The 23,706-nt window shown below is 47.5% G+C and overlaps 1 protein-coding gene across 3 annotated transcripts in view; it reads right to left on the reverse strand.

Moving 5' to 3' along the window:
• Positions 1-23,706, reverse strand: part of FRMD4A (FERM domain containing 4A) — a 212,232-nt gene that overhangs the window by 25,960 nt on the left and 162,566 nt on the right. For all 3 annotated transcript variants that reach the window (XM_084206682.1, XM_084206684.1, XM_084206683.1), the window contains exons 12-14: positions 15,228-15,304; positions 10,425-10,563; positions 4,490-4,631 (exon numbers count right to left, since the gene is read on the reverse strand). In XM_084206682.1, the coding sequence (XP_084062808.1) occupies positions 4,490-4,631; positions 10,425-10,563; positions 15,228-15,304 (358 nt within the window). The remainder of the gene's footprint in view (positions 1-4,489; positions 4,632-10,424; positions 10,564-15,227; positions 15,305-23,706) is intronic.

The following is a 23,706-nucleotide window of genomic DNA, read 5'->3' on the forward strand; positions in this document are numbered from 1 at the left end:
GAAGTTCCCCCCACGCTTGCTCCGTGCCAGAGCCCGGGCTGACTCACTGCACCAGGATGTCAGTGCACAACCAGCAGCAGCCCCAGACAGCCCCTATCTCTGGTCTCTGCCCAACACATGGATTTCCTCTGTGTCATGGTATTGAAAAAGGATGACCCCTGTGGCAGGGTGAAATGATGAGGAGGACTACAGCTTATCAGAAGGCTAATTAATTACTTTATTATACCATATTACTCTATACTATATTACATCTAAACTGAATCTGCCAAGCACTCAACTCTGCACTCAAATGTCCTCATCTTGTGACTGCCAGCCGACAGTCCCGACACACACACACACACACACACACACACACACACTCAGCCATCATAGGCCAAGGAAACAAAACACCATCACTATGGGTAAACAATCTCCATATTGCATTCTACTTTGGCACAAACACAGGCACAGCAAATGATAAGCATTGTTTTTCTTTCTCTGATGTTCAGAGAATGTGAAACCCAGAAATATTCTTGGGGAAAATTGTGCCTTGCTTTTCTCTGCAAAGAGAAGGGCGGGAGCTCAGCTGGAACTGCTGCACAGAGGATGAGCTCAGATATCCTGTGGGCTCTCGCCTTCACCAGCCCTGCACTCACTCACTCACTCACTCACTCACTGCTTGCTCCTGATGGCCACGCGGGTGCTGTGTGTCCGCTCCAGCTGGAACACAGCCCTGCCGGATGCAGCGGCGGCGCTGGGAACTGCCTGGCTGCACTCTGCTGTGGTACTTGCAAACATAAACAGGCCCCTGCACAGGAAACCTCCACTGCTGCAGAAGGAGTGGGGCTCAGTCTGGAGGCTCCCTGAGTGCGCCTGTGGAGCTCAAGCAGAGATGCTCCTCTGGGGTGTCGTGTCTGCCCACAGAGACAGAAGGTAGTCTGGAGTTCAGTCCAACTGTGATAGATGGATGATGAGATGACTGGCTCTTGCAATTAAAATATAACTATTGTATGAATATTAATAAAAGCTTTAGTGATGTATAGTTATGCTATTGTAGTTGAGATGTCCTTGTTGCCATCCGACAGCTGGAGACAGGTAAAAAAGCAAGTGTGCACATGTCCCTTACCTGGGGCAGTTGGGAATGGAAAAGCTTGGTGCCTAGGGGGTGTGGCATGGCAACACACCTGATCTCCAAGCAAGTTACAAGAAAGCAGTCTGCACTGATAAATGGCAAAGAAGAGCTGACTGATAGACTTTGGGAGGGGCCAGGGCTGGCTGATGAAACCCGCAGGGGTATAGAAGACTGATCCATCTTGAAGACAAACTGGCTGCATGGTAGCACAAGGGGCAGTTCCCAGCACTGCAGCTTTTTCCTTATGTATTTCCTTATGTATTTCCTTTGTTGTATTTTTGTCAAGGTTTAATAAACCTTTTAAAATTTTTGAAGTGAGCAGTTGTCTCTCACACAACCATAACCTAGAGAATACAGGGCTCCTCACTAGCTTGGAGACCCTATGGCATAGACTCCAAGGAAAAATCCATCTCAGAACCAACCTGGTTTTGTTCTGCTGGCTTTGATTTGGCTCCTGCCTGTGTGAAAGCAGAGATTTCACTCCCAGGCAAATCTCTCCCCAGATGTCCAGGGATGGCCCACAGATCCTGAGCAGATCTTTGAACTAAATCACAGCAGTCCACTGTCCTAGAGAGGCCCCTTTAGATCCAAAATGAGGACAAAAGTTAGAGGCAGCTTGTCAGATGCATAAGTCCAGAAATGGACTTGGGCATCAAAATTACAAATCTGCAAAGGATGGCTTGAGATCAAGAGTGTGGGAAAAATGGAGGAGCTGAGGCTTTGGTCTTGAAGTGCTGTGATCAAGGGGAAGCCACTTCCCAGTGTAAGACTCCATCTCCCCTCTGCTGTCTCTGGAGACTGTAAGTGATGTGGAGCAGCGACCGCCTTGTACTGCACAGCAGGATCTTCTCCAGACAGTGTGACAGCTGGAAGCAACAACAAACTTTTCCTTGCAGACTTGCTGCAAGCCCAGGGGAGACATGCCACTTTTGGCACGCTCCTCATGGCTCTGACAGCCCCCTCAGTGAGGAGGAGTGAGATGGAGGGAGGAAATGACTACAATAATTTTCAGGAAAAAAAAAGAACTGAGAATAGTAGGGAAGTAGGGGCAAACAGAGATTCAGTCCTGACCTTGTGATTTTGAGTCACTTGAGGTATTTATAGCCTGGAAGTCTGCTGTGGACACTTAATCATTTGCACTTATTCTCTCCAGCGTGCAGACTGTACTGCGATAACCCATCATTGTTGTGGTTGTGTGCCGATAATCTTTGGCACAATGGGAGGAAACACAAAGCTTGGGACAGAGCCAGTGACTGTGCCCAGTGGGACAGACATTGAATGCCCCCTCCCATCCAGTGGGACAGGGATGGGCCACCTCCACCAGCCAGGCTCGAGGGAGAGGGATCTTGGAGCAGAGTGAGTGTGGAAGCAATCCAGGGTACCTGACCTGTGCCAGACACCTTCTCTCAATATTTTCTTGTAGCTGTTTGTAGCTGCTGGAAGGCACACAGCAGTAGCAAACTCTGCAGCTCTCCTCAACATTTTGGGGAGAGCCCTGTCCTCAGAGCTGGCAGGATGTACCAGGCAGCTCTGAAGAAAGGAACACAGAGGCAGCCGTGCTCGCTGGCCCACCAGCAGCACCTTGACAGAAAGAGAGGTTCACACAGTCCTGTGAAGGCACCCAGGTAGGCAGATCCACCTCCCCAGGACTGAAGAAATGACTCACCTGGTCAATGAACTCTGGGTGGGTCTAGTCACTAGTGCAATTCTGATGAGTCTACAAATCCTGCCCTCAGCCAGAAAGGTGCAGGGAGCACAAAAGTTGAGAAATAAAAGCATGGGCAGCTCCCAGTTTGGAATTTCCTTACACTTAACCCTGATAGATGCTGGGCCTACAGCAGCTTTTCTGGGCCTGATTTTTTGCTGGTTTTCACATGGCTACTGCTCTCTTCAGGTGTAAGAGCAGAAGTAGACCCCAGTGATTTTTTTCCAGGAACACAAAAAGTCCATGTATTAACATGGAATTAGGATTACTATCAAGTAGCTCTCACAAACTTAGGAATGGTGCCTAGGAGGCTGAGATCTTGGAAAGACCTTAAGAGCTTTCTTGGGGTACTTAATGTTATTTACTTTCCAGCAGGAGAGCTGGAAAAAATGCCAAACAAACAAAGACTTCCAACAACCTGACACCAATCTGGGAGCTGCTGAGCTACTGCAACTCCCCAAGCAATGGGAGGCACAGACAGTGGATTGTACCCTTTGTCAGGAAGAGCTCAGGAGCAGAAAGGCAACTCTGTTTGCAGGCAAGGCAAGGAATTGCACAGCAAGCAGCTCTGGAAGCACTGCACATTTTAACCCCTTGCTGAACATTTTCCAAGCAGGGTTTTAAGAAACATGAGTGACACAGTAATGCAAAGCTAATCTACTACATCAGTGTGGGTTCAGTTTTAAAGCATTTGCATTCTTAGACAGGTTCTTCCTTTGTCCAAGCCTGAGAAGGTTATTCTCTGCTGTTACACATCTCAACACATTTGGTTTTGATAAACTGGTGTGATGCTTAACAGAAGGTATTTAATTGTCTGAAACTGTTTCTGGTAATACCAGAAACCTTGCCCTCCTGAAGAGCTCACCTAAGCAGCTTCAAGCTCTTTGCTAAATATCACCTGCTGCTTTAACCCTACAGTGACACTTCTCACTGTTTTACACACAGCTTGCCTGGTTCAGACCAACAGAAAAGTATCAAAGAGTCACAACCTCCTGACCTGCCTTCTCCAGTCCTTCTCTCCTGCTGCTCTAGCTCTCCTCTGCATCACCTTCCCTTGGGTTTCAATCACACATTACATCTTCCTCACACAGCAAAAGTGCTCTAAGCCACAAGAGGAACCTTCAGGACCCTGGCACTAGTTTGGTAGAGTGCTAGGGAACAGTTCTGTTGAGCCTGGGACAGCAGCCAAATCCCAGCAACAGAGAGGCAAAGCAGATGTGCATTCAGTGAAGAAGACACCCTGTTTCCACAATGCTGAGGAACATCACCAGTTCTCAGCCTCAGTTTCCCTTGTGAGCTACACTGGGTGACTGCTTCCCCACTGCTGGTTGGGCACTCCTTCACAAACCCATCTGCTTCAGATAAGCTGGATACCAAGGGATGGTAAGGGTAAAAATTGTGAAGAGAGACCAGGTTTCAGCTGGAAATTGAGAGGTTGGAGATGACATCCTGGAGTCAAAGAGGAAATGAGTGGTGGTAAAGAGAGAGGGGGAGGCTGCTGCCTGTGCTGTTTGTGGAGCAATGTGCTGAGAGATGGACTGCCACTGGACAGACAGAAAAGCTAAAGGGAAGTGACTTCCATTTCTGCAGTGCAGCTTCTGGCTGCTCCCCATTATACCATGGCCATGGCCCTTCCCACCATGCTCCCTCCAGTTACAGAACAAAGGACCTACCTGATGACAGAAGACTCCCGCTGCTTCCACTGATAATTTTGCCTTTACTCCCCATGTTGGCCAGCTTTGAGGTCTTGAGGGTTCCAGTTTCAGTCAGGTCAATTGCAATCTCACTCAGGCTTCTTGCAGCATGAATCTTGGACTGGAGGTGGACACAGGAGTTAGTAATGATTTAATGCCTTTAGAAAGCTCACAGAAAGAAAACGACCTTTTGCTGTGGCAGGAAACAGGCCTCCACAGCAAACTTGGATTATTTTACAAGAATAGAAGCAATCTGGCACAGTACTCACTGCTGTACTTTTTACATTCTTAAGTGGGTACAATTCTGGCATTGCTTCCTGTTGTTTGGGTTTTTCTCTGCTTTGCCATGCACATTTTTCTCTCTTAAACAAAGGACGCATGGAGTCACTGTTTTCCCACATACAATAAGAAACCTTCAGAAATACCATCATAATAACCTGCTGAAAAGCTCAAAGGCTAAAGACCATCTCTAGCATCTAAAGGAAACCAGGAGGGACCTTCACAAATCATCAATAAGCTTTGGAACAAGACAGAGTGAGGACATGCCTTAAATGGGCTGTCATGAGAAGCTGGAAGAAAATACTGACAAGAAAACACATTTAGGTTATTGTCCAGACTAACAAACTGCATGCAATGCCCCTAGTGTGAGGGACCTCTTCAAAGCATGAACATTACTCTAGAGGAAACAACAGCCAGCCCAGCTCAGTAACTGGCCACATTAGGGCATGGCCATTGTTCCCCAGCAAATGTCAACAAGATTGCTGAAATTTGTAATTACAAGAAAGTAAATAATGCACAGTATGTAAACGAATAGAATAGAATAGAATAGAATAGAATAGAATAGAATAGAATAGAATAGAATAGAATAGAATAGAATAGAATATTTCAGCTGGAATGGAGCTCCAACAGTCATCTCAGCCCATCGCTCATATCTTACAAGCCCTGTGCTTCTGAGCTTCAACTAATCTGTCCTTGCAGGGCCATTGACCTGCAATTTTAATTCCCCAAAACACAAAAAGCTGTTGGCACATTTTGCCAAGACTCTCTGACTGCAAGAAGAGTTTCACCCAAAAGGGGGTGAAGCCCCAGTTCAAGATCACTTGAGCATTCACCTCTGCAACTTAAGGCCAGAAGAGACTCAGCCCTGGCCATACAGCTCAGGAGATGGGCACATCATTACTGTGCTAACAAATCAAAGCTGATTGATGTCCACATAGCAGGGTGTGATCTGTTCCCACTGGAAATAACATGAAACAGGACAACAAGGAATGCTTGTCATGATGGGATCTTCAGTGTTACTTCACATTCTTAGGAAGAAGAAACCATTGCAACAAGAACTAAGCCTGAACTGATGGCTGAGTGTTCACCACTGAGCTTCTTAGTTCTGTTACTGATGTACTGTGGGGCTTTGGGAAAGACACTTAACGTTAAGTTCTTAGTGATCCCCACCTCTGTTTGCATATCAGTGAAATAATAAGGAAAGGAAAATATCTCCCTGTAGCACACTGTATTTTTAAGATGAATTTAAGACTGCAAATGAAGACAGCACTGGGAGAGCCTTACACTGAAGACACCCTCAGAAGCATTATCCTAATTTAATATTCTTGGGTATTTATAGTCTCCATCATTGCCAATCCAAGGTACCCAAATGCCTCACAAGCTTATTTCCTCAACAACCCAAATAATAGGGCATGTGTTCTCACTTGTTTGCAAGAGTGAACAGTGCAGTCCTTGTGAGTGCAGAGGCTGAACTACCTGACAAGACATCAGAGCAGATCAGTCAACCAGTACTGGCCCTCTTCAATTAATGCTGTAACCATTTCCAGCACTTCATCCCTTCAGCCCCAGGAGAAGAACAGCACTCTTTAGCTTCTTCGATCAGATATTTCTGGTCAGAAAGAAGGCCTGTGAAACATCTTCTTCAAATAGTTCTGGAAGGTTAGTTCCAGGTGAAGAGGAAAATCACTGCTTTTATCTAATGAGACTTCCTTCTCCTGAAGTCTTGATAAGGAGCCTAAGCATGAACTGCAATGCCAGACCTTTGGAGGTAACAGGCCTTCCAACTGCTTTTGTCCTGCTGATAAATCCCCTGCAGGTGTGTATATATGCTGTATAACCCTATGTATCTGTAGGGTTATGTGTACTTTGTATAACTCCAGGATCAGGTATAACCAGTGATCAAACCCAGTGTCTGCCTGACCCAACACACAGAGCCCTGGCAGTGGATGCCCCAGAAAGGCACAAACCCCAAGTCTGCATGGACAGGTCCATCCCTCCTGCTCCATGAAGCAGTGGTTTGCCTGTTTTATTTGGACAGTTACAGCAAGCAGCCCTGTCGTTTATTTCCACTCATTTTCAGAATACACATTAGGGCACACTCTGGCCCTACCTGTCTGACTGGGCACCAACCAAAGTGCTGAGTGAAGGCCATGTGACTGCTGGGTGCTGCTGTGGTCCTGGCCAAGGAGCAGTGGCTGGAAGTGTACCCTATATAGGGCAAATGAAAAAGTGATATCAGACCAAAGCCTGGCATCCCTGGAGCCAGGAGAGAGGGAAAACAAACCAGCAGACAGGATGAGGAGGGCAGAGTGAGCTTCCTCTGCAGAGGGTACAATTCAAACCTGCTGAAACCATAGGAGAAGGTTTTAGATCCAATTGCAGTTGTGCTAATGATGTCCTGCACTGAACAGTGCAGATGAAAGATCTCCTGAAAGGAATGGGGTTAATTTTCCTTGCTGCTCAGTCCCTGCTGCCTACAGCAATGCCAGTCAGCATTGGGTGGTCTCGTGCATTGGACAGGCTCTCAGCAGCAGCAGGAATCAGAGCAACAGCTCATTTCACACAGGCCACTGAGCAGCAGCCAGCTCTGGCCCGTGCAGGCTGTGTGCTGCAGCACAGCACTGCAAAGCTAGGTTACACCCCATTAGTGCTCCCCCGAGCCCCACAGTCCCTCCAGGCTCAGAAATTTGAAAGCACTTAGCACAGACCTGCCCAGTCTCATTTACATGGAGGAAGACTGGCTCATTCATGAGTCATTTCAAAGCATGGGGCCAAACTGATCCCCAGTGCTGTTCTGACAGGGTCAGAGGGTGAAGAAAAACGCATAAGTGAAATGAGGAAGAAGATGGACACTAGGGATGAATCTATCCCTCTTGCTGCAGTGATGGGGCTTTGCTGGAGGTGATTTTTTGAAACCCTTGGCCTATTTTCTCCCAGTTCATTCAGCCAAAAAGCCTTGTACTTGGAGGAATGTGGTGTTGAAAATTCCCACAAAATGGGACTTCTCAAGGTTTCTAGGCCAAGTGTTTGATTGATTCAGTGCAGTCAACAGAGCAAAGACATGCCTTCAAGTCCTGCTGCATCTGTCTCCCGAAAAAAAAGGGAAGCTGACAGGAGTTCTGCATGCTGACAAGCTCACTTGGGAAGCTGGGGATCTTTTCAGTCTCCATGCTACGCTTGGATTGCAGGGAGAGAGAGACAGATCAGCAGGGAGCAGACGCTGGGTTCCCAGGGAGCTGGCAGGAGTTCAGCATGGAGTGAGGCTGCAGCAACGGCTGGGACCTCACTTGCAAAAGGGTCACAATCCAGGCAAAGAGGATTTTATTTCTTTTTAAAATCAAGTGAAGGGTTTTCTTTCCAGTGGAGCTGTTGGTCCAGATCCAACTGGTGCCCAGTTATGTGAGGAGCAGAGTTCAAGCTTTCTTTATCACTATGTCACATCTCCCACCATCTAATCTACATCACTGGAGCAAAGGCTCAGCTGTATAGTGAGCTCCAGCAGGCTTTTTCCTCTAAGTTTGTTTTTATTTTTCTTTCTTTTGTCAAAATGATATGAAATGCCAAGTTTGGACATGAAAGGAAGGAATAACTAAGTTTTGCTTTGAAGTTGAGGATTCAATTGAAGTTGGGCCTGAGATTTAAGGGGCTGCAAACCCATGCGACCTGAAACTCAATAAATGTTTGTCTAGGCCCCTGAGAGCTGAACCAAAGACATTTCACATCACCCCACTCTGGGGTATGATTTACTAGTTTCCCAAAGTGAAGCTCATAAGAGCACTGTGTCCTTGAAGGGACCAGCAGGATGAACTGAACAGATCAATTAAAATTGATGGATCTATCAATATTGACAGTGTCATGTCAAAGATGAGGACAACAGATGAAAATACCGGTTCCCTTAAGAGAAAGGGACAAAAATACTTGTACGCCTTAACTTCAAAGCCTCAGCATGACCACTGGGATTACTGTGACAAAGCATGCTGACATGGTCACAGACGTGACAGGTTGACAAACGAGGGCTGGTGGGTGGTGCTGCCTGTAGGAGTGTGAGAGAGGGGAGATAAAATTGAAACACAATCTGCCAACAACAAAAGGAGTCACTGAAGGGAAGTCCTGGGTGTTTCAGAGACCCAGTTTCTTACCAAAGAAATGGGAGGAGGAGGGAATCTCCTTTTGTTTGTTGGTTGCTTGTGACCTAAATACCTTGCAGCTAGATCAGCAAATCCTTCTGGCTAAAAGTAAAGAAAAAATAAACTTCTATTTGTTTGAAATTTATCCCTGAGTTGACAGAGAGCACTATGCACTGCCCTGATGGTCCTGAGCAGAGAAGGGGGACAAGAAAGCTTCCCTTGGTATCAGTGAGTATGCAATTTTGTCCATATTACAGCTGGCACTTAGGCAGGGCTACATCCCTAAATCAATACAGCTTACAACAACTATGGTGAAACCTGGATCTTTGCATTAGATGAGACATGGCCAAAGTGATAGCAACTATGCCCAAGGCATCCAAAAGCCCTACCCCCTCTAAAATAAAGTCACAGAGCTTATGATGGGGAAAGCAATGTCAGAAGGGCTTAGAACAAGTGGGACTAACAGCACACTCATGGTCTTCCACATAATTCCAGAAAGCAAACTCGACTCATTTAACTGGCAGAAAAAATAATGCACTAAAGAAAAGCAGGAAAAAAGAATTATTTTTCTGCCAGTTTAGTGGGCTGAACTGGCTCGTGAAGGGACCTGGTAGGGCCAGGGCCTGAGCAAGGAAGGACACACCCCCAGCCTGAAAATGCAAACAGTGCTTTCAACAATAGCAAGACGTTAAGATTGTTTCAGGCATTTGGAGGATCATCACCTGCACATTCTACCATTTCACCAGAGATGAGGACCAATGCAGGTACCCACTCAGTACAGGCTCTGTCTTCTCTGTGAAGCTTTACACCAGCGTGCTCATATGGAGAGGGAAGTCTGCCTGAGAAGTCTTTTCTCTGTATCAAAGTATCTCAAAGTGATCAAAGCAATCTCCTGCTGCTCTGGGTATGCCTAAAATTACTGATGAAAAGAATTAAGAGGAAGAACACATATTCCTCTGGTTCCAAGGTGGTTTTTTTTGTGCATTGCATGGCCCTTTGTGCAGCACCAGTTTGCGATAGCTCCTTGTACAGCCAGGCAGTCAAGCCTCCTTCCCCCCTGCTAAAATAATATCCCTACCCCTCCTTTCTAGGAAAATACAATAGTAAAAATCAAGGCACAGCAAGAAGAATCCAGAGACAGTTGTAGGTTGTGAAGCTACTTTGAACTTAGTTATTGGAACTACCCTAACTTTATGACAGACGTGGAAGATGTGGAAACCATCCAGACAGAGATGTTGACCCCATCTGCTTGCTAACTTTGGCTCCTTCAATCTGGCCACAGTTCAATACAACCTGTTCCTCAATCCTTACTCCCATAGGCATGAATTGGAATACAAATTTTGTTAATCTGTTTAGGACTAGAAAATATCTTCAGTCAATTCGCCTTTTTTTTGGATCTTGAGCAGAAAGGGAGGGCAGGAAAGAAGCCACCATCTGGACTTGATGTGGCTGGGACTGTGGGGAGTGAGAAGGACTCACCCACCACAACTGGCACTTGCCATGCTTACCTTGCTTTGCTTCCTGTCAAGGTAGAACTGATGTTGACTAATGGCCATAGCCCAGATGGACTTTATTAAAGCTGGACAGGCGTACCACGTATGCACAGCAATGCCACTATGCCCAAAAGTCCTCCTGGTCACAGATGCCCTGGAGAGGAGAAAAGAATGAACTGGGGTTACACAAAGGTTTCACCAGACTGCTTTCTGTGGCAGAACCTGTCACAGATCTCACAGTAAAAGCTGCTGTCTTTACTGTGTACACTCTTGTGTTAATGGGAAAAAATGCTTAGAAACCAGCAATAAATATCTAATCGAGCCAGGAGAGCATTTACTTCAAATATCTCCTCAAGGTAGCAATCTGCAGAGGACTAAGAGTATAGATCATCCAGTTTGCCCAGCTCAGACTGTATCCCTGTGTTTGGTTGATGCTGACTTGCTGCATATCCCAGGGGAGCCACCAAGGCCAAAGCCTGCATGAATCCTCTGTGTCTCATCACATGCAGAGACATCTGAGTCCAAGTTCTCACTCCCTCCACTGCCTCCCAAATATTAGGATCCAGGTAACAACTAAAGATCCACAGGATCAAAGGCTGCTTTAGGGAGTGTGAGAGAGGCTCTTCTTGAACCTTGATTTCCCCACTTGTAAACAGATGTAGCAGGATTTGCCACATGGCATGGGGGCAGGGAGTTGTGAGGCTCAAAGGGGGCTGCGTAGGGCCCTGGAGAGAAGAATGGGACTCAGTGATTAGCTGAGTGAATTTAAAAACAGGAAAAATAAGAGCTAAATATTTCCTCTCTGGGACTCCCAGTTGTTCTCAAACATTAGCAAAAAAACACAGGATAGGTTTCCCCATGCTTTCACAGCTGTACAAACCTGCTTGATTATTCCTCCCCATCCCTCAAAAGCAACCCCACCAGCAGAGCCCCTGACACCAGCAGAGTGCACATTCAGGCTCTCAGCCTGAATCTCTGGAACTCCTCCCACTGCAGGGATGGAGCTCTGGCTGGAATAAACCACACCACTGACCTACAGAGCCTCAAATAAATGAGAGCCTCCTCTCCGGTCTGTTAAGATGGGTCTTGTGGTAGAGTAGGATTATGAAATGATGTGACATGGGTCAGAGGCTCGCTCAGAAATGTGACACTTTTAGGGACATGGATGGTGAAGAGAGACCAGTGCAAGAGACAGCCTGGGGTGTGCTACAGAGGGGTGCCAGAGTCCACAGTCAGCAGGGACTATGAGCCATGGAGGTATGGAGGTGACACTGCAGGACAACCCAGGAGCTCTACTGTGCCATGCAAGGGGGAGTCAACTCTTTCACCAGCACTCACAAGTCCTCGAGCCTGCTAAGGTTCCCTCCTGCACCTGTACCTGAACTGGTCACCTCTCTTCTGGTGCCTGTGTGCCACTGCCTTGTCCAAAGTTGGAGGTGAACATGGAGGGGTGAACAATTGAAGAAAGTTGTGATAGAGCCAAGAATAAAAGAAAACCAGAACTCTACTGTGGGAACTCAGCGCACTTCTCCTGAAGGCCAGAGCTACCGAGAGAACCCTTGGGGAGCCCGGGAGCCTTGGAATGTTGCAAAAAGTACCTGGTGGCTCAACTTTGACCCTGCAAGAGATGTTCCACCTATATGTGGGGACATAAGAATCACTGGCGTGTAAAAGATATAGAAATAGAACATTTATAAGCTAAAGCACAGTTTTTAAGATTTGGTACAGGGGGGTTGGAAAAGAACAAGATGGAGGGAGTTAGGCCTGCCACATGGTTCTTCCTCCTTCTTCTTGTCTTCCATTTTCCGGGTGACGTAGGTATTTTTGATAGGTTTATAGTAAAAGTACACTTAGTAATAAAAATTATAAGTATTGGAGACAAAAGATAAATAATAGTTTACGTAGACTTTGTTATAAAAAGATGTGACCGCCCTGTGGGCAGTCAGAGTGCCTTTGGCTGCCTTGCTGGTCAGACCCCAGCTGGGCAGAAAGAAAATTTTTGTAGATAAGAAATAATAAACAACCTTGAAGACCGAACCTGAGAGTCCAGCCTTGTTTTTTGGAGCCCGAAAAGCGAGCCCATCTCACCCTTGTCTGGGCAGAGACAAATAACAGCCCGAACCCGGACACTCTACAGCACAATGAGAATTACTGGCAATGTTCAGTCCGGGAGAGGGCCGACAGCCACTGCATCAGGGCTTTTTCTGTGCTTCAAAATGTGTTAAAGTCAAATTATGGAGCTACAAATCAGAGTGAAATTTCCGAGAAAGCAGCCGTGGCCAATGCAAACAAGGTCTGAGACAACTGGGATCTCATGTTTCAGCGTTACCCTGTGCTGAGTCCTTTCCTTCTGAATGGTGCTAGAGACCTTGTTCTATTACCAGTATTGTCCTTGTGAGAAAAGTCTCCATGGATGCAATTGATGGTGCTGGGCTGCCTCAATTCTGTGACTGGACAGGGAATGAAGACAGTGCTGGGAGGTGTTCTTGAAGCTGAGACTGGAGAGTGGATCTAGCCCTGGATACTTTACATTGGTCTAAGACACAAACCACCGCAGCACACTGGTACATAAAGCTCTAAGGAAATTAAGGCACTCAAACATGGGCTGAAGCCTTAATTCTGGTGTCATCCTATTCAGTTCAAACACAGTTACTCCTGAGTTCTTAGAAACATATTCTGCAAATCATTCATCTTTTCACTGTAAAAGCAGTGATTTCTAATTTTTTTCCTTTTTGGACTCTGTACATATTTCCCATCAAAACAGCAGACTCAAATTGTCTGCAGACTGATGGTCATAGCTGTGGACTTGCTTTTCACAGCTGTGTTTGAAGACCTGAGAGATATGGATCAGGATCACGGGTGTTTTTTCCACTACTTCCCTCCATGCATGCTACATGCACTATGGAATTAATCCTGTTCATACTCCCTAAAATGTATCATTTTCCTCCTTTATGAGATAAGTAACTGCAGTGAAAGGAGGTTAAATGGCTTGTTGGGGACAGGAAGCCATGGGCAGAGGCAGGGCTTAAAAACATACATTGTGCTGCCCAGCCCTGGCCACAACCACGGAGCTGTGCTCGCTCTCCTGACTGTGGCTTCGCTGAGTCAGGCTCTGGTTTGGCTAGGAGGAGAGGAATGCGGAGAGAGCACTGTGTTGGCTACTCCTCCGCCTCCACACGCTGAACAACTCCTTGCAGGAGTCCATCCCACATGGCTGGGAGACTACAACACGAGCTGTCTTCCCACTATGCCACTGCAACGTGCTGCGCTGCATTACAGCCTGAGGAGCAGTTCCACCTGGATGGTGGCACTCTGGACACAGAAACCAATCAAAGCTATACAAAATCCAACCAAACTAATTCCTTTGTAGCAAGAAAGTACCAGACTGACAACCCGGGACAGGGCTTTGTCCTCCTGGTGTTGAGTCAGAGAAACAGAGCAATGGAATAAAGAACGGAAGCTCTTCTGTGTCACTAATTCCTATAATCTAAATACAAATGAGAGAGAAGAGGCTGCTCTGTGTGGTCACATTTCATGCATGACATCGAGTTGCAAATGTCACCATGATTTTAAGGTCCCAGAGCTATTTCCTTTCTTTTTCTTGCAACTGCTCCTTCAGGAAATAGGCAGAACTTAAGGCATTTAGGGGCTCCTGGCTGCTAGCTGCTCCCAGCACGCGTTTCTGACGCCTCTCCGGCAGCTGCTGGAGTCTCGGCGGGGGAAGGAGTGCACTACCCCCAGCTCCTGCTGCTGGAATATGTCCCAGTGTATTCTCGACTTTGGGAATTCACTCTGCTAGATTTCATGTGACTGTTTGCATGCTTAATATTAAGCAGATGCTTAGAGGTTCTGCTGACCTGGAGCTGCACAATGACATGAGCTGCTTTACTCAGTGTTTAACAAATACACCTATGCAGACAGGCACCGTTGTACTGGTGTGGCTGTGCTCATATCAGGGTAAATAAGGATAGAAACTGCATGCAAAATTCCCCTAATAAAAGTACATATATTAATACACAGATAGGCATGGGAAACAGGTGAAACTGGATCACAGCTGACTGATCACTGCAACACACTACTACCAGCAACACATCAAATCAATCTGGACAGAGAGATGATTTTCATTAGTAGTATCATACTTACAGTGCAAAAGAGACATGGCTTTTAGTCAGAACAAGTTTCAGAGCCATACACTCACTGTGTGCAGTAACCATCCACTAACTCAAACACACCAGGGGTCCTGAACGCACTGATGGGATACAGCACAGTCCCTTGAACTCTCACATTAGGATTCCAAAGTAAAAAAAAAAAAAAGGCTCCTGTGCCAAAAAGACTGATGGGCTTTCATCCAGGCTGCCGGTGGTAAACCTCTGGTTCTGTGCCATTGCTTTCAGTTGCACTACTGAATATTTATTTACAAAGAAGCATGTAAGTACAAAATCTGGCACTCATCTCCAGGCTCTGAGTGAAACACGGGGACAAGGCAAACCCCCCTTTCACACACGAGGGCTACCAGCACTGCAGCTGAGGCACCGGAGCCACACAGTCTCAGGGGTCACAAGGTGCCAGAACAGAGGGAAGGGGGAAAAAAACCCGCTAGGAGCCGAGGGGAAACACATCCTCAAAAACGCACACCAGAGCCCGAAATGTCCCGCTGAAAGGAAGCAGCAGTCCCCGGCTTGGTACCTGCTGCCTCTCTCTTGCGCGTTCCCCAGCCACCAAGCGCAGCGAGCCCCGCACAGCAGCGGGAGCAGCACTCGGCTCAGCCCGGCTCGGCACTGCACAGCCCAGCTCAGCCCGGCCCGTCTCGTGGCTCACCTGCGCGGATCGTGCACCTCCACCGAGAACTTCTTCTCGCGGAAATAGAGGTTCTCCAGCTGTCTCCATTGGAAGATCTGCAAGGAGAAGAAGGGGATGAGGCGCCTCCGCACGCTCCCTGGCCCAGCCCTGCCCGCCGCTTGCTCCCGGCGCTGCGGCGGGAATGCCCCGCTGTGCTCCGCCCCGGCCCCGCGTCCCGCCCGCCCCGCACCCGCGGGGCAGCCCCGGGGGCGGGCGGCGGCCTCCGTCCCTCCCCCCCTCTCTCCCTCCGTCCCTCCCTCCCTCCCTCTCTCCCTCCCTCCCTCCGCCCGCCAGCCCTCGCTGCCCGCGCCGGGCTCGGTACTCGGGGCAGGCGGGGAAGGGCGCCGGTTTCACTTCGCGGGGCCAAATGTGTTGAGGACACATACAAACTCCGGGCAAACCGGGATTCGACTACTTTTTCCTTGGAGGGCTGGCACCTGGGGTGGTGCATCGGCCTCTGGCACAGCAGACTCTCCCCGGGATGAACGAGATGAGACCCCCGCTCCACCCAAGTGCCAATACCCAGCTCTGCTTTTATCCCGCGATCCACGTAAAACTGGCAGGAGCATGAGCCGAGTGGAGTTTATCTGTCCCAGGTGCTGTCAGACTCGTGGTGCCGATGCCCAAGGCTCCAGGCGCTCCCGGCGGTACAAAACACAGCAATAAGCAGGTCGTATCTCAGCCCGTGTTTTACAGGCTGCCCTGCCGGGATATCTCAGAGCAGCACTGGGACAAAGCCAACACTACCACCAAGGGGGAAACTGAGGCACGAAGCTTTTCATGGGAGTGAAAGGCGGCGTGCCCTCGCCCCTGAGTCAGCCTGAGCCAGCCCTGGAGGGCTCTGCGTGCTCCCGGGCAGCGGGATGCGCTTACACGGCCGCTGTGCCCACACTTCTCCCGTGAAATAACACCCATCTCCTAGGCAGGAGGGCGGATCGACCTCAGGAACAGCGCGAAGGACGCGGTGACAGCGAAATAGTGCCCGCTCCGCAAACTATCACACCGTCACCACTGCGGGCAGCTCCACCACTGCCTCTTCCTTACATATGAGTAAGCTAAACTCCAAACCCCTGGCTTCCGGGCTGCCAATCCACAGGGAGGAGGCAGCCTCCACCCCCCTTGGCATCTCGGACTTGGCTTCCCTGCATTGCCCTAGCAAGCAGCAGGGCTGGGGAGCGTGGCCCCGCTGCCGGGAGCACAGGCAGCAGCGCTTTCCCTGATTTACACTCCCTCTCCCACTCCAAGTAGCTTCTGTGGAGTTCCTGTCCTACCCCCGAGGAAGGCGCTGGCTCCTGACACGCCGAGATAAGTCTCGGTTGCCAGTGTCAGCGCTCTGGAGATAAGTAAACAGGAGGCATAATTTGATTTGCACTGATATAGCTGCTGGTGGAGCTGAAATCTTGAGAATAAAACAAACCTCAGAGAGAACCCAAAATTTTCTCCTTGCTGGTATTTCAGGGGCAGCAAAATTTAAAATATTTGTAAAAGTTTCCAAGCAAGGTTGGGTTTTTTTTTCCTCTATTTTTTTCCCCTTCTGTAACAGAGTACTTTTGGAAGGAAGGGTACAGGATTAAGAAGGGCACTGAGCTACCCCATATCCTAGGGCTGTCCACATTGCTGAGGGGTTGGGGAAGAAGGGAGCCAGGAGAGATGGGAAGTCTGAAAGGCTGAGTTACATTGTCCTTAGGGGATTATTTTATTCCGCCACTGGAAATATTAATTGCTGCATAAAACTTGTAAACACCAAACGAAGCACAGAAACCCATTATTTTACCCACCGAGGGAGGACAGGCACAGGGTGAAAGGGTTAAGCTGGGAGCTGAAGTCTGACTCCTCTTTAAGTGCCTGGCTTCAAAGGCATGAAAAGGAAGTTTGGGGCCTTAACTCCCACAGACAACAACTGGGGTCAAGCTGAAAACATCCCTCCATGCTTCCAGATGCCCATCTGCAAGGCGGGGAGGACAAGGCGGCTGTGCTGCATGGCATGTGCAGAGGACGTGTTTGGGAGGCGTTCAGACATGTGGAACACATAAGAGTCTAAAAAGCCAGCAGATCACACCCTTCAGAAAATGCCCCTCTGTCCCCAGGTCCCCCGTTGTCATTTATGACTAAACTTCGGCGTGGCACAGAAGGAATTTGAAACTTTTCTGAGCTGCTGGCAGCTGCTCTATTTGGATGCTGTCCTGCCCATCCTCCTCCTCTGTCTCTGTTGGACTGTCCCCTGTGCTCAGATCCTTTTCTATTTTACCCTCTCTGCTACCAAATCTCACAGTGCTGTTTGCTAAGGGAAGCTCTGTTTCTCGTTTCTCTTCTATGATTAACTCCAACTGTCCAAACACACAGGGCTCTGGGGAAGCTGTTCAGATGCCCAAATGTAGGCATGGAGTGCCCTTTTCCATGCCCCAGGGTTCCCTGCCTGGCCCCTGGCTGCTGCCCTGGGTGGGAGGGAGCCTGACATAGGTCCGGTGCTGTATCTGCCAGCCCCATGCAGATGTCTTGGATCACCAGCAGTGCCTAAAACAGCATTAGACACCTACGTTTTGGGCACTGGAGCAGCTCCCCAGATTGCTGCATTTTTATATTTAGCTTTGTTGTTTTCCTTGGCAGGAGAAGGCAAATCCAGACTCTTGGGAGGGAGGGGGTGGAAGTGACCCCACAACCTAAGTTTGTGTCTTTTATTCCATAGCTCTGCTCTCCCAAACGTACATGTGTGTTTTACCATTGCTGTAGTTGTGCTCCATTTGCTCCCCAAGTATTATTCTACAGTGTCCCACTCCTTTTTCCCACATTGATCTGAGAGGTCTCCCCCTTCCTGTAGAAAAGGAATCCAATCTGCAAAAATGTGAATACCCAGAAGAAAGTATCCACTTTCCTGTTAGCCGATCACAATCCCTCCAGAGAAACAAAGCCAAAGGTGCCCCTTCAGCCAGACCTCCTAATGTAAGCAAGCTGTTCCCTTCACCAGTTGCCCGCCTTATGTATGGTCTCAAATTGATGTTGTTAATGCAGTGACAGATGCACAAGGTGCCATTAGTAGGTCTTCCTAAATGGAAGCATAATTTTTACCCATCAAGATCCTTTTACCACGCTGGTGCTTGCAGCCTTCCCTGGGGAATAGAGCCCCAGCAGGGAGCTGGTTGTAATTTCAACAGGATCTTGTGGAAATGCAGTGACAACAGATGCATGCTGGTTTTGGGGCTGGTTTGAGTCAAAGCATCCATGTTCATGGCAGGTTTGCCTCTCCTTGCATGGAGGTTGGGTCTGGTTTTGAGTTATTTGGCTTATGATTGTCTTTAGTTAATTTCCTGGGCCGAATTCAATGCCTGCACATGTGGGTGGGACAATTTATATTGGTTTTACTGGGATTGCATCAGAAGTGCAATGACCCTTTGACAAAGAGAACCTCAGCAGGGACTGGGACAGCATCTCCCCAAACACACTGGAAATGGGGCTTAGGAGAAAGTCAATCATTAACACAAGCTTAGAGCACAGTTCCCCTGCCCTTGAGTAGCTGCCTTCACTCAGTGTCCGCAGACAAGGGGACAATTAGCAGTGCTGCAGAGGGCCAAGTCTGTGATGTGGTGGTTTGCCTGCTGGGTTCTCTTCTGAGGCCAGCAGCTCCTTTTGGATCATGCAGCACTGGGCAGCTTTCAGATGGGAACAATTTTTGGTAGTGGCCATCATTACAGACTGCACATAAGATGGTTTATTCTTCAACAGATACTTAAGGAGGTATCCAAGAGACTGGCTTTTGAGCACAGCTGCACACTGGCACATGCATGTGAAAGGGGCTAATACAAGAGGAAAAAATGATTACTCTTATTCCCTCCTCCTCCGAGGGGCCTGTCCCCACCATGATCTGTTTCATCATGCCAATAAAACTGGAACTGACACTATCACTTGAATTTGAAAAACTGCTTATCAACTTGTGAACATTCAAGAGAATAACTGTTCCCCATCAGAACAGTTTAACACTGTTTAAAACACTGTTTAAAATGTGTTGGGGTGGGTGGGGAGGCCGTGATGGGGAAACCAGTGCCAGAAATGGCTTCTACAAAGCTGGCAGCTTAGAAGAGGAGCCAGGAGAGGGATCTGAGTGCACGGTGCGCTGTGGAGAATTCAGGTGCAAGCTACAGGAATTTTCTCACTGGAAACCCCTTCCAAGAGGCTGGCAAGCTTGCCAGGCACCAGATGTTTGTGACTAGTTCTGAGCTGCAGTCAAAACCCTTCAGACGCAATCTTCTTTTGTGAGCACACTTGTGGTTTGCTGGCTGGTCCGTAATTAAGCTGAGCCTGGAGGAGAGGGGGCCCAGGGATCTGCAGGCATTTCAGCCACGTGGGTCTGAAGGATTTTTACCATTTTTATTGACCGTGCTGCTACCGAGGAGTTTGCCCATGCCAGGAGGTAGGGTCAGTATCAAGAGAATTTGAAAAATGCTGGAGGTTTGGGATAAAGAAGGGAATGTCTTTTGTGAATGAAATATCAGGGATTGCTTCTGGCTTGGTCACTCATGGCCTGGGTGACCTGGACTTTTGGAGAGGTGTGGGGACCTGAGTTAGTGCTAGGCACTGGGCTGTGCTCTGTCCCTTTGTGCACAGGGAGCCTTGCCAGAGTATTCAGTGGAAGTACTTGCCATTTGTTTGGGAACCCCTGGCAGTAACAAGGCTGTTGCTTGCTCTGTGTTGCCCTTCAGCTCAGGCACAGGACAGAGTGGGTTGCTGAAGGCCTGCACTGGAGGTTGGTGCACAGGGCTCTCTGGACTATGGTACCTAGAGAAACATGCCCAAATGGTACCTTTTGGAATAATTCCAAATCCTGAGGTTGGGCTATGGGGTTTCTGATACTGTTTTCTGCCTGCTGTGCCCTGGAGAACCAGACTCAGTACTGAACTGGGGAATGTGCACTATGGCTGGGCATGCTGGGGGGACACAGTGTGAGCCATTTTCCATTTGGTCTCTTAACAAACAAATATAAATGCCCAGGAGTCTCATTTTCTTTCTCTTTACTGTGTGCTGAATCACCTGAGATGAGGCACAGGCTTGAATGCACACACTCTCAAGGGCTCCAGATAGAATGCTTGGTGCCTGTTCAGAATCAAATCATCTGCAGAAATCTATAGAGGATCAACCTGCTGTTAGCTCTGTTTTATGACCCAAAGGGGATTTACAAAGAAGATGGAGACAGACTCTGCTCAGAGGTGCCCAGTGAAAGTATAAGAGGCAACAGACATAGGCTGCAGAGTTGCAGCAAGGGAAATTATTAGAAGATATATAAATTAAAACCCCAAGTCCCAAAACAATCAGTGCAAGTGGTCAAACACTAGGGTCACGAGTAACCAGATCAAACTATGAAGGTGGCTCAACTCTTAGCAGGAGGTTGGACTAGAGACCTCCAGAGGACTTTCTGACCCATATTTTTCTTTGATTCTAAAGATCTAATAAATGACCAGCTGTAATTGCTGTTGGACTTGCTGACCTATATGGAACCTCCCAGTCCTTCAAGTCTTGCCACTTCCTAGATGATTAATGCCTTGTTAAATCACACTATGCAGAAGGAACAATCATCCCTCCAAATGCATGGACTACCACCCAGACTGGATACTCTGAATGGCTTCTAGGAAAGGCAGAGAAATAATGTGGAGCAGTTCTAGCAGCCCCAATGTAACCCCTTCGTTTGCCTATGCTATGGGCAAGAGCCAGCACTGGATGAGATCCCAATACTAAAACTGGTATTAAACAATGGAACTAAAACAATGACAGTATTTTCACACAGCTTGCATGAGTGAAGCTACAAACTCCCAAGTCTTTCGTCTTGCAGTTTAAAGACAAAACAAACATAACAAAAAAAATTCCTCCTTGGAAATGTAATTTCCTCCACTGAAAAAACCAGCAAGCTAAATTCTAGGAGCTGAGTTATGCAGGAGGTCAGAGTGGAGGTTGTGAGAGGTCCCTTTTGGCCTTAAACTCTATGGAAATCACAGCTCCAGCGAAGTCAATGGCAGTTTTGTCCCAGTGATTTCAGTGGGGCCATGGTTTCCGGGCATGGATTTGTGTTCTGCCTCAAGCCAACCCTGCTCCCATCAATCATACCTCTGTCAAACTAGTTAGAGCGAAGGAGGAAGGACTTGGTCCAGGCAGAACAGCACCATCTTAGCTCAAACAAATGGGCTCTTGTTTCAGGGACAGATTTACCAAGAGATTTCCGTGGGCTGTCACCTGTGAATTAGTGTGACCCACTGCTGAGGGTGCCCCTGGGTCATGAGATGGGGATGCCACTGCACCATAACTTAGTCCTCCATCCTGCCACACTTCCATTCATTCCTCTGTTTTTATTAGTTTGGGGTATTTTTCTTTTGCTTCTCCAAACAAAAAAAAAAAAAAACAAACAAAAAACCCCCAAAAAACCAAAAACCAAAACAAAACAAAAAAAAAAAGAAAATATTTCCTGAGCGATTTGATGTGGGAAAAGCCCTACCAATGATCTTCCCAGAGGATTGCCGTCCTCCCTTCCCTCATGGAATGAGAGAATGGCTTGGCTAAGTGGGACTTTCAGTGGTCTGTCAGCAATCCCAGCTCACTATCTAATTACTTCTTCGCCTCAGGCTTCAGGCCTCTTTTTTTGCCAAACAGACAAACAATTTCTGGTCCAATTTGAGATCCCTTTTGCTGTGTGCTGTTCTTATGGGACCACACCACCCCAGCAAACATTTCTGGCTTGACCAAATGCAAATTGCATCTAGGTCTATATAATAACCACTCTGCATTCATTTCCATTATGGAAACACAATTCCCTATTAAATTTCAAAGTGGCTTATTGGCTCAGAGAGACAGCAGAACATCAGATCACAGAGGGAAGAGTTGCTATTTGGACAAGGCATTATTTGTCTAAATAAATGCAACTTGATATTTGTTTCTGTAACTGTACACAGACTGGAGATTAGACTTTGACTTTATATACAACCAAATCCACTTTCACTGCACATATACATCTGGTAGCTGCTGTTAGATTGTGCATTGCTGTTACCATGCTGTGTGTGTCTAAATCAATAGATCTACAAAGAACCTTTTTTCCCTGATTGGTTTAAGTTATACTTTCTCCCTTTTATTCTCTGAAACGACATCAAAGGGACTGGCTCTTTCTGCACTGAAGAGCTCTCCTTTCTGGCACCATGTATTAGATAAAGGATGCCCAGTCTGTAGTTTATGAATCAGCTGTGGCACCCTAGAAGGATTTATGCTGCCCACAAACCATTATTGCTACTCTCTCTCCTAAAGATCCTCGTGTCTTCTCCAGTGGCTTGGCTAAAGTACCTCTGTCTTGGAACCAAAATTCAGGAATCACCATTCCCATCCCATGCTGCTGTGGCAATGCACAGTAGTTTGTGTGACTGAAAATACTCCCATGATTCTGGGTGTCTGCACAGGGGGTGCCATGGCAGCAGCAATCCCACTCCTACGGTGATGGCTGCAGTGAACCTTCTGAGCCTCCTGCCCTGACCTAAGGTGCCTCATAGCCACAAACACAGAGTAATGGGAACCCTGCCTGGCTTCAACTGATGGTAAAAGTGCCCTGGCCTTTGGAACAGCCCTGGTGAGCCAAGAGACAGACAGCATCTGAGCAGGGTGGGGTGTGGAGGAGCCTGCTACCACTTCAGAGCCAAGCATAAGTGCTCAAGGAGGTTTCAATCTCTCTCCAGATCTCCACCCTAACTCCAGGGCTCTGAGGTCCAATTTGTTTCACTTTGTGCTGTTGGAGTGATTTGTCTTTGCATCTTGTTGAAGTTCCTGCTGTGTGCTGCAGAATCATTTAAGACTTGGCAGCTGCTTTTACACAGAATCACTCTTTAAGACCTGAATATGATAAAGGGCTTAGAGAAGGGAGTTTTATTTTGATGGGACTACTCCCATATTTAATGGTAGCCATGGGCTTGACTTGGCTAGATCGTGGGATGGGACGTCATGCTTTAGCTTTTCCGAATTTAAATTCTCACAGAAAACTCTGGGAACCATGTGTCTATGGTATCACCACAGCACACTAAACCACCAGAATAGTGCTGGTTTCTTTATAAAGCAGCAATGCCTAAGACTATGTATTAATGTTTGCAAGCATTGTAGTTGATAAAACTACTTATTTACCTACATAATGGAAACTGAGTGTGACTATTGCATGATTCTAAAAAGTTCATTTACCTAGACAATCTACTCACCTGTCTGAAATCAGGCCTGTTTGGGAGACACACTGAAGCAAATTTTTACCAACCTTTATGAGGAGAAAAAAGTGGGGTTGATGACCTTATACCCAACTGTTAATGCATCCTGGTTCAACCATGACAAATTCCATGCAGTTGAACTCCTTCCAGCTTGTTCTGAGCTGTGAAGCTCTTGTCTCACTCCACAAAGTTACTGTGTAGGTTAATGGCTGTTTCTTTCTCTGGCTGCAGTGATTTATGCAGCCTGT

This window comes from Fringilla coelebs (assembly GCF_963513975.1).
Source record: "Fringilla coelebs genome assembly, chromosome: 5".
In the NCBI taxonomy this organism is placed as follows: Eukaryota; Metazoa; Chordata; class Aves; order Passeriformes; family Fringillidae; genus Fringilla; species Fringilla coelebs.